The following is a 14892-nucleotide window of genomic DNA, read 5'->3' as shown; positions in this document are numbered from 1 at the left end:
AGGATGAATAGCTATTGCATCTCTTTTTTTTTTTTTTTTTTACATTTTATTCCCATGTGCAAATTTCACAATTATGCTATCTCATACACCTATGTTTTCGGTGCTGCTGCATCACAAGCAGGTCAGAATTAGTGGGAAGGTCACAAAGGCCAAGGCCTAGGGTGGCAGAATTTCAGGGGTGTCATGCCACCAAGTCGTAGGGTTGCCACCTGTCCGGTTTTGACCCTTGACAGCCTGATTTTCTGAAGGGCTGTTCGGGTCAAAACTGACTGCCAGTTTTCCAAATTAGGAAAACCTGGAAGGATTTCCAGTGATTGAAGCGGCGATTGGCCAATCATCAATCGCCACATCATAGCCCCAACCCCAATGTCACAGTCCTGCCTCTGTTACATCACTGCCTACCCCCGCTGTATCACGGGTCCGCCTCCCCCCGGATTTCTTTCGGGGGAAAGGGGGCTACCCTACCCAGTCTCAATCGGGTTAGTTCTGATCACTGGAGACACCACACCAATTTCCAGTGCTGTGTCGGACCCAAATGTTCAAGATGTGCGCATGCGTACATAAGAGTACACACAGGAAAAGGAGGGGGACGGGGATGGCAATGAGGAGGGAAAGCAAACATCGACGGGGAGGGAGCCATGGACGGGGTGAAGGGGACACTGAGGGGCAACCGGAGCCATCCTCGGGGCAACCAGTTTGGAAATCCAGGCCTGATTAAAAGTACTTAACTGTTCAAAATGCATCATGGAGTAAGACAATATGGTAGATTTTATTAGCAACCGAAGTTCATGATTAATATATTTTGACAATAGTTCACCCCAAAGTTAAATACCATAAGACACACAAAAGTGACAAGCATGTTTCCCAGAAGCACTAGTCATTTACATACACACAGAAGAAGTTGCACCACATAGTTATAACCCTGTGTATTATAGTGCCCCTTGTGTTATCCAGAAAACAGGCTTATGGCAGGGTAACAATACAACCAAGGGGTACAATAAATAGATAGCACAAATGGACATGACAGCCCAAACAACATGGGAATTAAATGGAAGAACCAGAGCAACAAAAAAAAAATCACTTTTGCAGCAAACATGAATAAGGTATTCTCAGCATCTGTTTCTCTTCATTCTGTCTTCATGCAGTAGTTGGGTGTCAGATGGATGATCCAATATATCTTATAGGGTGGACTCCCTTTCCTAGCAGATATATTAGAGCTTGCTCAAATAACTGATTCCAGTACAAACAATCTAACAAAATGACTGCCTTTTGCACAAATTCTGCAGGTAGACAGACACAATGTCTGGTGATTTTAATATTACATTTTTATTTTTGCGATAGTTCCCCTTTAAGAATTCATTTTTACATTATTATGGTCTAATATTAACCAGATATTGGTCAGCCAAGTTGTCATTTTTGCCCCACATATGGGCTGCGGCCCATAAGCTTTCAATCTTGTCTACAGCATATAATGTTGGCCTGTGTATGACACTGCTTTGGTGATGTTTACCTTGTTTGCAATATTAACTAGCTGGTACTGTAGCAGGCCGCAATATGATATTTTATGTACTGTAAGCAATATGGAACCAATTTTTAGTAACAAGAGAAACAAAATAAACTTCTCAATATAAAACTTAAATAAAAATAGCTAATTATAAAGGACTCACGCGTGCTGCTCTGGATAGTCCTTACTGTAGTAGGTGTGCGTGGGGGTGATGATGGCCTAAGCAACAGACTGTCATCATCTTGAGAACAACCTTTCTCGATTGCTCGAACATAGCTGTGGCTCCTCATTCGAAAACAGCCTGGCATGGGAAGATCCAGGGCTTCTACTGCCTGAGACTCAAGTTCGCTAAATACAGACTCACAGACGGATTCAAACTGACCATTCACTTCCATTTCACTAACCTACGATACAAAAACAAAGTGAATAAGTATTATCACTATCAAATAATCTTTTAAGTTTTCGGAATCTGTTGCCCCATACTGTAAGGGTCAATAAGAAACTTCAATCAATGGAGTTACATCTCTCTAAATGAAGAGAATCATCAATAACTCATAAATACTACATAATAATACTACATCCTAACCAGAGAGGGTGTGATTAGTCGTCCCAATACCCTTAAATATTCCTGCAGAATTGTACTTTAGGATACTTCTAGCACAGTTGTATGGCTACAACATAAAATGTAATGATTTTTTATGAGTTCTATGTATTGGTCATGTGTCTTACTTCCTGTAAGTGGTTATGGTTGGACACACTGGGGGTCATTTATCAACACTGGGCAAATTTACCCATGGGCAGTAACCCATGGGAACCAATCAAATTGCTGCATTCATTGTTGTACTTACAGCTGGCTTTAATGAGCGAATCACTGATTGGTTGCTATAGGTAACTGCCCATTGGCAAATTTGCCCAGTGTTGATAAATGAGCCCCGCTGTTTTAAATAATAGGAGGACAGTTTGATATACAAAACCTAAATAAAACATGATTCATTTAAACATTTCCCTATAATTATATTATCTAGTTATTCTAAAAAAATGGCCACTAAAAACACACCCAGCCATGATGGTACATATAGTGGGGGAGGCCAATTTATCAAAGTCCGAATTTATCTCATTATTTTCTAAAGAATACTCTGACCAAATCGTCACGGGTTTTTTCCCCTTATTTATCAATACATTTTCCCGAAAATTTCCTGTGCAGGAACAAACCCGAAAAAAAATCGAGAAAAAAACAAATCCTACCATTTTTTTTTGTTTTCCACCCGATTTTTCCTGATTTTTGCCTGAAATCTTTGGAATATTGCATGAAACTCAGCGCAGATCAAGATATCTTCGGGACTTCTCCCACTGACTTATATGCAACCTTGGCAGGCCTGAGATGCCGGATTTTCGGATTCAGACTTTTTCCATCCTCAGGGTATAATAAATCCCAAAAATAATTCATTTTTTCCCCAATATTCTAAATATTCAGATTTTATAGTAAAAAAAAACACAATTTTTTGGGGTTTTTGGCATTCAGACTTTAATAAATAACCCCCTTAGTGTAGGTAGGGTATAGAAGCATAAGTCTTAACTTACAGTAGGAAGGGATGATATATTTGAATGGGAAGAGTTTATACTCTTGTTTATTGTTACCAATATGTAATGTCCAATGATATGATTTCCCTCACTTCAGTGTCAGCCCTATGGGAAGTGAAATTACTAACTTTTGTGTTTTATGAATGTATAAATGCTCTGTGGTCAGCATAACCCCATTACTTTATTCTCTGCCTGATACATATTTCTTTTTGTAGGTCTGACACTAACCAAATCACACTTATACGCTTCTGCTGACTGATTTCTTAATACTTTTACTTTGTCTAGATTGTTATTATTTTATGGGTCACATACCAGCATCAATAAAGCATCTCAGAAATATAGAAAGAATGATGCCGGTCTCACACCATACTTGGTTAACCTTTGACTATTCCCAGTCCTAAAGACACTGGTTGTCCGATGATGCCTTGATGCTGGTTTACTACTATAGGTATGGGATCCGTTATCCGAAAAACCCGTTATCCAGAAAGCTCCAAATTACAGAAATGGCATCTCCCATAGACTTTATCCATATAATCCAAGTTTTTAAAAATTATTTCTGTTTTCTATGTAATAATAAAACAGTACCTTGTACTTGATCCCAACTAAGATATAATTAGTCCTTATTGGAGGCAAAACCAGCCTATTGGGTTTTTGTAATGCTTACATGATTTTCTAGTAGACTTAAGGTATAAAGATCCAAATTACAGAAGGATCCAGAATGGATAACAGGTCCCATATCTGTACTATGTACCTGTCACATGCTGCTTTATAGTGATGTGCGGGTCAAGAATTTCTCGACACGCACCCGACCCTAACCCACTTGCTCCTTACCCGCATCTGACCCGGGCCCACTGCTCCCCTTTATTTATAGACCCGCACCCGCCCCGCAGTGAAGTCACAAAAGTGGAGGGGCGGGGCAGGCTCAAGTCTATAAATTCTGTCGCCGGAAGCCGGCACTGCAGTACTAGGTCGTGGGCGGGTAGAGCAGGAGAAGAGCTTGACCCGCACCTGCCCACGACCCGCGCATTTTGTTCAGGGGTCGGCCAGAACCCACCCGACCCGTGGGTCCCGCGGGCCTCGGGTCGGCCCACACATCTCTTCTGCTTTATACTACGTATGCCTCATTCAATGTAAAACAACACTGTTATAACCAGTAATGTTTAAGTTAAAAATTAAAAAGAAAGACTGATGTCTTTATCTGAAAAGCTCACCTGGCTTATTGTGCTCATGGCTCTCATATAGCTCTCATTCCTTGAACGGAATTTGGGAGATTTAAGAAGTGCTACTGGATCTAAGGTGTCCATGCTTCTGTTGATTGACACTTCACTTACAGCCCTCAAGTAACTGTGGCTCCGAATCTGAAGCTTTGGGGAATGTTCATTTGAAATCCTGCAATTACATAATAGCAGTATAAGTGCATGTTTAAGTAGAGTAGAAGATACCAATCATTTAGTGTAGACTTTTTTTTTTTTTTTTAAACAGAATACTTGCAGATTTTTTAGGAACCTGGAACACATATGGCACATATTGTCAAAATACTTAAGTAACATGAGCTGACAAAAAAGTTGCATAGCTGATGAAGGTAATCTGTTAAGGTAACAAAGGAAATATAAGGAATATATAAAGCCCCTGCAGCACCAAATACAATTTGCACCATTTCAAAGGAAGGAACTGTATTGTAACTCATCCACTTTTCTTGGCAATAACAAGTCTGTTGATGTTGTTTTCATACCTAGACTAGACGTTCTTTATCATGGTTAATGGATATGCAGTTTTTGAGGCTTGAGGGCAACGAGTGTAAAAAACACAACATACAAATACAAATTTCATTGATGGATGGTTTTAATAACAAGCTTTGGGGAAGAAGAAAAACTGCACTGTTCTCCCCAATGCCAACAACAGTTATTAAAGAAGTGTATCTTTTGCACAGCATGGAGTGAGCTGGCAACTGATTGGAAGAGAATTAGGATTCATGGATTGTTGGATAATGCATTTTATACATTCCATCTGTAAATGACTGTGTTTGATATACCCATTTAATGCCTATTGTTATTTACAACATTGCACCTCAAATAGCTCTACATGGCATTTAAATTACATTGCACTTAAAATTCCTTTGTAAACACTAGGGGAATATTAACTATTGCCTCTGCCACAAGTTCAGGAGCACTAAGGGGAGCAAATGTACCCCCTATTCTTTTTAGATTGCAGCAGGGAAAGTGACTGCCTTGTCCTGTTAAGTGAAAATCAGCCCAGACATCTATTATAGGGCAGCCAGTAAGCACAGGGCTCCATTGGACTTGCACCCACCGGTGCTCCATAACTTGCACACTAGAATAACATGCAAGTTAGGGGACGACTATGGGGTGCCCCACACAGATGCAATGCTTAAGGTGCCAAGAGGAATAATACTTGCTTCATTTAGAGAGCTATAGGTGAGAGAGCAAAGTGCAGAAAACATATTAGATTCTGCCTGTTTTGTGCACTTTTCACCATGCCCTGTAATTTGAATCCAAGGGGCAGATTTACTAAAGGGCGAAGTGACTAAGATTCGCCAGCGTTACCATTTTCAGGGACTTCGCTGATTTATTAACGGGCGCAGGCGTCAATTCACTAGCAAAGGAGACAGACGCTAGCGGTGATTCTCACTCTATCGACAGGCGAATTTTCTGAACGATTTTACTGAACGTTACCTCTTTTGCCAGAGTTGCTTTCGCCAGCTCAGACCAGGTGAAGTGCACTGGAGTGCATATATATATTCCTCAATCTTCTGTTACTTACATCATATTTTTTAGAGGAAAAAGTTTCTGGTGTCTTTTGCTTTTTTCAGAGGGATAGCTTGCAAAAGTCCTTAACATTTTTTGGGTTCCCCCATACATTTTCTAACATATGGAACACCAACTATACAGTGGGCTCATGTGTAGGGCACAGGTCTGGACTGGGAGTCAAAATAGGCCCTTGCATTCCAAGTACACAGAGGCCCAAGCAGCCCCCCCCCCACCAGCCCAATAAATAGGCCCGGGCCTAGGGCGGCAAAAAAATAGGGGCGGCATGCCGCCCAGCCGCATTATGGGGACGTGTGCGTTCCCATTAAATTACAGCAGCTGCGCCGGCGTTTTTGCGCCGTCGCGCTGGGAAGGGGAGGTGAGGTGGGCGCTAGGACCGCGCGGCCGCCTGGTCGGCCCGTGCGGCCTAGGGGCGCCGGTCATTGAAATCCGGCACTGCCAATAAATAATGAATAATTGTCTATGGCAACTTATAGCAGCCCCTCTGGCATTTGCCAGAACCCACTGCCTGGTAGGGCATTATAACAACTCTATTTTCTTTATTAAGGTTCCCTGGATTTGTGTAATGTAATGTATTTGCTGCAACATATACGTCCATTCAACTTCAAATTTCCCGCCGTATGCAAATTAGCCCGAGCGAAGACCTCTAACGAAGTTGCTTTGATTTGCTTGCATTGCCGAAGTAACGCTAGCGGAAATTCGACAGCATTTGGCACCCTGGACGCAACTTCGGATTTTAGTAAATTAGCATTGTCTGAGCGAATTTTCGCCTGGTGAAGTGTTGCGGTGGCTGCAAAGCCTTCGCTGGTGAATTTTCAACACTTAGTCATTTTACCCCGAAAAAAAGGTTTTATGGATATGGTAAATATAAAGTATGCACAGTTAAGGGATACAAAAATGAATGAAGGTTTAATTTGACCAAATGCATTTTTCTATTTTTCCTATACCTGTACAACCAAATTGTATTTGAACAAGCAGAATAAATGTTGCTGTTACTTAACAAAATCAAGTCCTTCGCAATCACAAATTATGCTGCCACATTTAAAAGATGACCTGAATTAAAATAAAATTTGCAGCTTCAGGCAGAATTTGTTTTAATGATGATCAACCCTAGGCAGGTTAAGACTGAAAGGGCTACTTAAAACATGTTAATGAGCTCATACTTCATAAATGTCATGGAAATATCCCTGGAACAGTTATAACTGTAAAAAATAAAAGGAGAAGAAATTGTATAAAGCGCATAATAAAATCCCAGATCCAGATGGCACTGTCCCAAGAACACTTGAAGGTGGTTAGTGAATAAACAGCTGAGATACTAATCATGATCATTCAGTAGAGATAGAAGAGAAGCCAAAAGACCTGAAGGTTCCAGATGTTATGATTTAGAGAAAAAATAAAGCGCAAGGCAAGCAATTAAACAAAGCACTTTAACCATCAATTGCTGCAGCGTTTAGAACAACCTAAAGTAGCTTTTAACAAATTATTGCATTGCTAGAGATGCTTTTAAGGAAGGTACCACTTTTTATAGTTACTTACAGTATAAGGTTGAAGTTTTTTATCAATATAATACCTGAAAATAAAGGGTATATTTTCCCTAGTATTTATAAATGGACCTATTGCAAAACACCTTAGCCCAGACTTTGGGCACTGGCATCTCCAGCATATTGTCCAGTTAGAGAAATAATTAATGGCATTTACAACATATTATACTGAGGAAGAAAATGGTAATGACATCCGCATTATATTGAATAAGATTACTGGCACCTATAGAATATTAAAGTGAGAATCAATTTTACATCTGATTTTAAGTTTTCCCTAATTTTACACCATTTTTGTGGTCCCACCAATATATCATGCATTTCCCTGATTTGACACCATTTTTTGTGGTCCCCTAAAATTAAAAATGGTGGGTTCTGTATTTACTTAGAGAAGTGGTTATTGAACAGGGTCGGACTGGCCTGCTGGGGCCCAGAAAAAAACCCAGGTGGGCCCCAGCCTTGGTGGGCCCCTAGGCCCTTGCTTTAGTCAATATGCGACTTGCAATGGCTTAATAAAATACTGTGCAGTCCGGTGAACACATATGCAGCACAGTATGGGCCTCACTAAAATCAGTAAATGGCAGTGGGCCCACCGCCTCGGCTGCCGGTGCCGGGTCAGTCACTTCTCTTCCGCCCATAGTTAGGTGCTGGTTGGAGTCGAGGCTGCTGCTGAGGACCCTGCTATCACTTAAGAGGTGAGCCTGCTATCCATTCCTGCTGGAAATTGGCTGCACTGCGCCTGCACCTAAATTGTACATTACAGGCAGGAGGCAGACAGAAAAAAGCCAACTTAAAGCTGTCCCTTCATGCGCATAGTGCACTCATTCTGGACTGGAACTGACCATGGTGGCACTGCAATCAACCTAACTTGAGGACTTTACTGGCTGCTGTACTGATTCTAAAGCCTCCAATTAGTAACCCCTTGCAGCAGCACCACAGAAGATGGCACAAGTACTAAACAAAAATAAAAAATAAAAATTAAAAAATTCTATAAATGTTCTTTGTGTCACTGTTACTAGGGTGGGGATGAGCAGACAAAAAGTTGCAAGGAGGTAGTACACCTTTTACGTTAACTTTTATCATGTTATAGAATGGCCAAATTCTTAGCAATGTTTCAATGGATATTCATTTTTTATTTTGTATAGTAATATTTTGCCTTTTTCTGACACCGATGTCTAGTTGCTAAAGGAATCTATTCTAGACACTAGGAACCAGAGCAGAGCTGAAATGCCAAACTAGAGATTTGAACAAAATGCTCAGTAATTAAAAAAACACAAATAATAAAAATTGAAGACCAAAAGCACATTACAAAATTATGGGTGACTGACACTTTAAATCGGGTCTTCTCATGGACAAGGCTACTGAGGCGGTCACTGCAGTCACTTAAGGCCTCAAGTTTCAGAAACTACCAACAACTTCCTGAGGCTCCATAGCAGAAATTGCAAACCACAGGCATGTTGACAAAATATGACCTGGTCCTTGCTTCAATGAACATTCTCTGACACTGTTGTGATAGGATGCGGTGCAGCTAAGTATTGCTGTCATCACCCCACTGCTCTGCATTTGATGCACAGGCACAGAAGCTACTTTTGGAAGTCTAGGGGCCTGTGCAGGGACTTAATTTTTCAAATATTCTTAGTTATTCTTTGATCTGCCTTCTTCCCTAAGGAAGAAGAAACACCTTGAAGATTATACTCAAGCAAAGACCCCAATACTATGACACAGCAATGATAACCTACCAAGCCACTATGCTTGACCAGAAAGATCCAACAGTGCATACAGCAACCTCATTAAGTTTCATTAAAGTTTTGGTTAAAGAGGAACGATCGAGAAAAGGAAAATTTAATATAAGCTTCATCATATTGAAATAAGAAACTTTCTAAATACAATAAAAAAAAAATTCTGCATTGTTTCTGAAATAATCAGTTAAAAGTTTATCTTCACTATCCCTCTCTCAGCATCTGTTTCTCTTCATTCTGTCTTCATGCAGCAGTTGGGTGTCAGATAATCATTGACAATTAGATCCAATATATCTTATAGAGGGGTTTCCTTCCCTAACCGATAAATTAGAGCTCACTCAAATAGCTGATTCCAGTACAAACAAAATCTAACAAAATAACTTTTGCACAAATTCTGCATGTAAAGAGAGATATCTGGTGATTTTAATAGAGTGAGCTCTAATACATCGTCTAGACAAAAGGAGCCCCCCTATAAGATAAATTGGATCTAGCCTGATTATTTTAGAAACAATGTAGAATTTTTAATTGATTGTATTTAGAAAGTTTCTTATTTCAGTGCGCTGGAGCTTATATTTCGCAAAAGTATGTCAGCATGTACATATAGACTTTAATAATGCAACATGAGGATACATGGGCAGCAACTCAATAAGACAATCTTGCCTGAGGGGGAAGGATTACAATTTCTACGGTCTTGATACAGGTACAGGGATAAGTAAATCAAGTGATAAGGGGCCATTTACCACCCACAAGCGCAGTAAGGGTTATGCACAATTACCATATTTGTTAAAGGAGAATGAAAGGCTAAGACTAAGTAAGCTTTATCAGAAAGGTCTATATAAATACACCAGTAAACCCTCAAAGTAATGCTGCTCTGAGTCCTCTGTCAAAAGAAACACGGCATTTCTTTCCTTTTATTGTGTACACATGGGCTTCTGTATCAGACTTCCTGTTTTCAGCATAAACCTCCAGGGCAGGGCTTAAACATGCTCAGTTTGCTCCTCTTCCCCTCCCTCCTCCCATCCCTGCTGTAATCTGAGCCCAGAGCTGTAAGTGAGCAGGGAGAGACTCAGGCAGGAAGTGATGTCACACCAAGCTTATATGGCCGCTTCTATACTAAACAAACAGAGACAGTGGCTAGATCTGTTTACTCAGGTAAAGCATTCTGCAGAATAAAAATAACGTTGTAGCTCCGTCTCGGAGCTTTTCTTCTCTTTGAAGCGAAGAAATCTAAAGCACAGTTAAACTGAGTGCCAGTTTGAAGATGCGATTATGGGGAAAAATTCAAATATGGGGATTGCTCCAAAGTTCCAACAGTTTCCTACTTCAATATCTAAGGGAACTTGTGCCTAAAGATTTAGGCAAACATGTCACTTCAATGGCAGAAGTGATGCCAACTGTCCCTTTCACAGAAATTGCGAATTCAAATTAATTTTGGGCACACGTAGAAATGCACTAGTATTAGTTATGGGCGAATTTATTTGCCAGGCGCGAATTTGCATCGTTTTCACGAACGGGACGAATTCGCCCATCACTAACTAGTATTAATACATTGTCCACAACTGCTTCAGGTGCATCCTCCCTCGAGGCCACACTCAACCACTATACATTATAAATAATTATAAAATAATGATGATGAGAAATGGAAAAAAAACGCTGCATTGTTGCTTAAAAAACCACTACATTTGCGTGTGAAATTGCACTTTGCACAATGCGAATCTATATATAAGTAAACGACCCCTGTAATGTCAGATCCTTTAGATCCTATTTACAAAAGTATACTGGAGTATTCTGCTTTATGAAGCATTATAGATATAATAATAGAAACTATTCATTGGAATAAACAGCAGAATGACTTGCACATTGGTGCACTGAAAGCAAATCAGCATGTAAATGAGATGGGATCTTGGTTACAGCTTTCAGCTAATAACTTTCTAGGTCATAAAAGCAATTGTACTCGGTTAAATTTGCTTTTTCAAAGCCGGTGATTGCTGAAATGATTGTCATGCACATTAGACAATTTGATTCATATCTTTGCGTGTGTGTTTCTAATAGACATCTTTGTCTAAAAGAGTTTTGCGAGTATTAGGAAGTTAACCAGAAGGCCAGTTCACTAAGAAGAAATATGCTATTTGCTTGGAAAAATAACACAGACAAAAGCTAAATCCAGAGACAATGTTTAGTGATTCTGAACTTGAGTGGTAAAGTCACACCTTCACTCATCCATAGGCAATTGCTTCGCTGATGATCCCAGAGGTCTGAATTTAGAAACAGTTAGATAGGTTTATTTTGGTTGAAAAAGACAAATCCATCAAGTTCCACCCCTCCAAATGAACCCCGGTGCATATATACATATTACTATACTGACGTAGATCTTGAAATCATTATAGCCTTGTGTATGTGAAAAAAAGATTCCCCCGATATCTGTATCTATAATGTGTTCTAATGTATTTGTAAAGAGATATCAAGTGCCTTTCCTCCAGAGACAACAACCTCAACCTTGACCTATGTCTTTCTTATAGTTTAATTCTACCATTTCTTCAGTACTTGATTTGCTTCACAAGAGACTGTCTGAAACTGCCTAAAGTTACACAAAATTCTGCAAAAATTAAGAAGGTTCCCTGCAAGTTATTTGTATACTGTACCATTAACCTTTAATAACAAACAGTTTTCCTCACATTGAGTTTATATACCGTCCCCCATATGTGATAAAAGACACTAAGGAGCACATTTACTTAGGGTCGAATATCAAGGGTTAATTAACCCTCGATATTCAACCGTCGAAGTAAAATCCTTCGACTTCGAATATCGAAGGATTTACCGCATTTCCTTCGTTCGTACGGTCGAAGGAAAAATCGTTCGATCGAACAATTAAATCCTTTGAAACGAATGATTCGAAGGATTTTAATCCATCGATCTAATGATTTTCCTTTTATCAAAAAAAGCTAGGAAAGCCTATGGGGACCTTCCCCATAGGCTAACATTGATGCTTGGTAGGTTTTAGGTGGCAAAGGGGGTTGAAGTTATTTTTAAAGAGACAGTACTTCGACTATCGAATGGTCGAATAGTCGAACGATTTTTACTTCGATTCGATGGTCGAAGTAGCCAAAAAAATACTTCAAAATTCAAAGTATTTTTTATTCTATTACTTCACTCGAGCTAAGTAAATGTGCCCCTAAGTTTACTCAGGAGCAGTAAACCATAGCAACCAATCAGATGTTTGCTTTTAAACAGGTGACCAGTAAATGCTACCTGCTGATTGGTTGCTATGGGTTACTGCTCCTGGGCAAACTTAGTGCATTTAATTACATAACCCCCTTAATGTGGGAGCCAATTAAGACCTCCAAGGCAGTTTCCAAAGTGCAAACACTGGTTCAGTACTCTCATTTTTTGCTCTTAAAGGAACAGTTCAGTGTAAAAAAATAAACTGGATAAACAGAGGCTGTGCAAAATAAAAAATGTTTCTAATATAGTTAGTTAGCCAAAATTGTATTGTATAAAGGCTAGAGTGACTGGATGTCTAACATAACAGAACTGAACACCACTTCCCGCTTTGCAGCTCTATAAATCTGAGCTAGTCAGCGACTATAAGGGGGGCCACATGGGACATAACTGTTCAGTGAGTTTGCAATTGATCCTCAGCATTCAGCTCAGATTCAAAAACAACAGATATGACCCATGTGCTCCCCCCCTTCAAGTCTCTGATTGGTTACTGCCTGGTTACCAATCAGTAGAAACCAAGAGAGCTGAAAAGCAGGAAGTAGTGTTCTGGCTATTATGTTAGACATCCAGTCACTCCAGCCTTTATACATTACATTTTTAATTAACTAACTATATTAGAAACATTTTTTTATTTTATACAGCCTATTTACCCAGTTTTTATTTTTTTACTGAACAATTCCTTTACATGCTACCTTCTTCTCTTGTAGAACTAAATGTATAGACGACACCTGGATAAAACTGAATATTACATCCTTAATCATTAAGATAGGATCTCTCTACAGAAATAAAAGGGTTTGTGTTATCAGCTGTTTGTTTTGCCTATATCTATCTGCAATTGTTACTTTTGTATTATGTTACTATTGGGGGAATGTAATTAAAGTCGGAAAGAGCAAAACAATTCGCACCAATAAGAATAAAAATCCACATCTCGCAATGCAATATTGTTCCTTAAACTGTTTGCGAATTTTAATTGCGCACTCTTAAAAAGTGATTGAAGGTGTCGTAATCTTTTGGAGCAAACGTAACGACTTTTTCAGTAAGAAGTTTTATTAGATTGACTGCGCATTGGTGCCAAAGAAAAATGGTTCTCGGAATTATATAACAGTGATTAAGATGAAAGTTTAGGGGGTTATTTACTTGAGTCTGATTTTTCTCTCGGATGGGAGAGCACGCCAACAAGCAGGTTAACTGCTAAAGTGAGGTTTTCTTTACATCCTTCAGACTTCGACCATCGAATAGGCTAATCCAACTTTCGACTACGACTTCGATTCGAACGTTTCGAACTAAAAATCGTCCGACTATTCGACCATCCAATAGTCGAAGTACTGTCTCTTTAAAAAAAACTTTGACTTCATACTTCGGCAGTTTAAACCTAACGAGGTACAATGTTAGCCTATGGGGACCTTCCCCATCACTTTTCTATGTTTTTTTTGATCGAAGAAAAATCGATCGATTAAAATCCTTAGATTTTAGGATTTGCGGTAAATTCAAAATCGTAGGATTTTACTTCGAGGGTCAAATTCGAGGGTTTATTAACCCTCGATATTCGACCCTTAGTAAATGTGCCCCAACATGTTGAGACGCAACATGCTGCATTTTTCCTGCGTTCGGTGCCTACACGCACCTGTGTGAGTACAGCCCCATTGAATAAAGCTTATTGTGTCTATTCCTGCAACCTCCTGCCTCTGAGCGCAGAAAAACGGAACACAGGGGAGCGCAGCTTCAACCGCTCGTCAGTAAGAGCCCTTATACAGTAATTTGGCAGGTGGCGAATAGTTGAATTCTAATTCTTAAAGGGACAGAGTATGATCAATCTCGAAAATTTAATTAGAATTTTTTAAAAAAATTCGAATCGAGTTTGGATAATTCCCTAGTCGAATTTGACAGTTTTGAATTTGTGAAATCTGAATTTTCAATTCGAACCGTAATAAATCTGCCCTTTTGTGTCGGTTTATCAGAAATAAATTGTTGTGTCAGTTAGTCTGAAATAAACCTCACTTTAGCAGTTAACCTGCTTGTGGGAGTGCTCTCCTTTCCACCTGTAATAGTAGTATAGGGCAGTTCATCTTTAAAAAGGATTGATGCATTTAGTGTATGGACTTCTGTGGTAGTGTGCTGGGATATACAATACTTCTTTGGTTTTTCTTGTGGGCATTTTAAAGGAGAAAAACAATTTTTTTTCATTGAATTTTTCAAGATTTATTAACCCCTGATGCTGCTAAAGGTCTAAATAAAAAAGTACTCCATCTCAAACCTTCAAAAGTTCATGTAGACGTCAATGGCAGATGTTTTGTACAATAATCCAAATAATTCATGGTTTTGGGGCAATAGTCTGAAAAATGTAGTTTTCGGGCATCAAATCCAAAAAAAGCAAATCTTTTGCTATACTTTATTGCTATGTTAAGCTGCTGTTCATGATTTTTCAGTGTGATGATGACAAACAGCATGGATGAGCCATTTTTTTGCAGCAGGAAAAAAGCACAGTAATAAACATTATAAATCTGTAAACTGTAAACAAAAACAGA

The 14892-nt window shown here is 39.3% G+C and overlaps 1 protein-coding gene across 3 annotated transcripts in view; it reads right to left on the bottom strand.

The window, feature by feature from the left end:
- dlgap1.S (discs, large homolog-associated protein 1 S homeolog) overlaps positions 1 to 14892 on the bottom strand; it is a 307453-nt gene that overhangs the window by 82396 nt on the left and 210165 nt on the right. For all 3 annotated transcript variants that reach the window (XM_041567834.1, XM_041567833.1, XM_018268896.2), the window contains 2 exons: positions 4297 to 4474; positions 1668 to 1908 (listed from right to left, as the gene is read on the bottom strand). In XM_041567834.1, coding sequence (XP_041423768.1) covers positions 1668 to 1908; positions 4297 to 4474 — 419 coding nt within the window. The remainder of the gene's footprint in view (positions 1 to 1667; positions 1909 to 4296; positions 4475 to 14892) is intronic.

This window comes from Xenopus laevis, chromosome 6S (assembly GCF_017654675.1).
Source record: "Xenopus laevis strain J_2021 chromosome 6S, Xenopus_laevis_v10.1, whole genome shotgun sequence".
NCBI classification, from domain to species: Eukaryota; Metazoa; Chordata; class Amphibia; order Anura; family Pipidae; genus Xenopus; species Xenopus laevis.
This window is presented reverse-complemented; position numbering and strand designations above follow the sequence as displayed.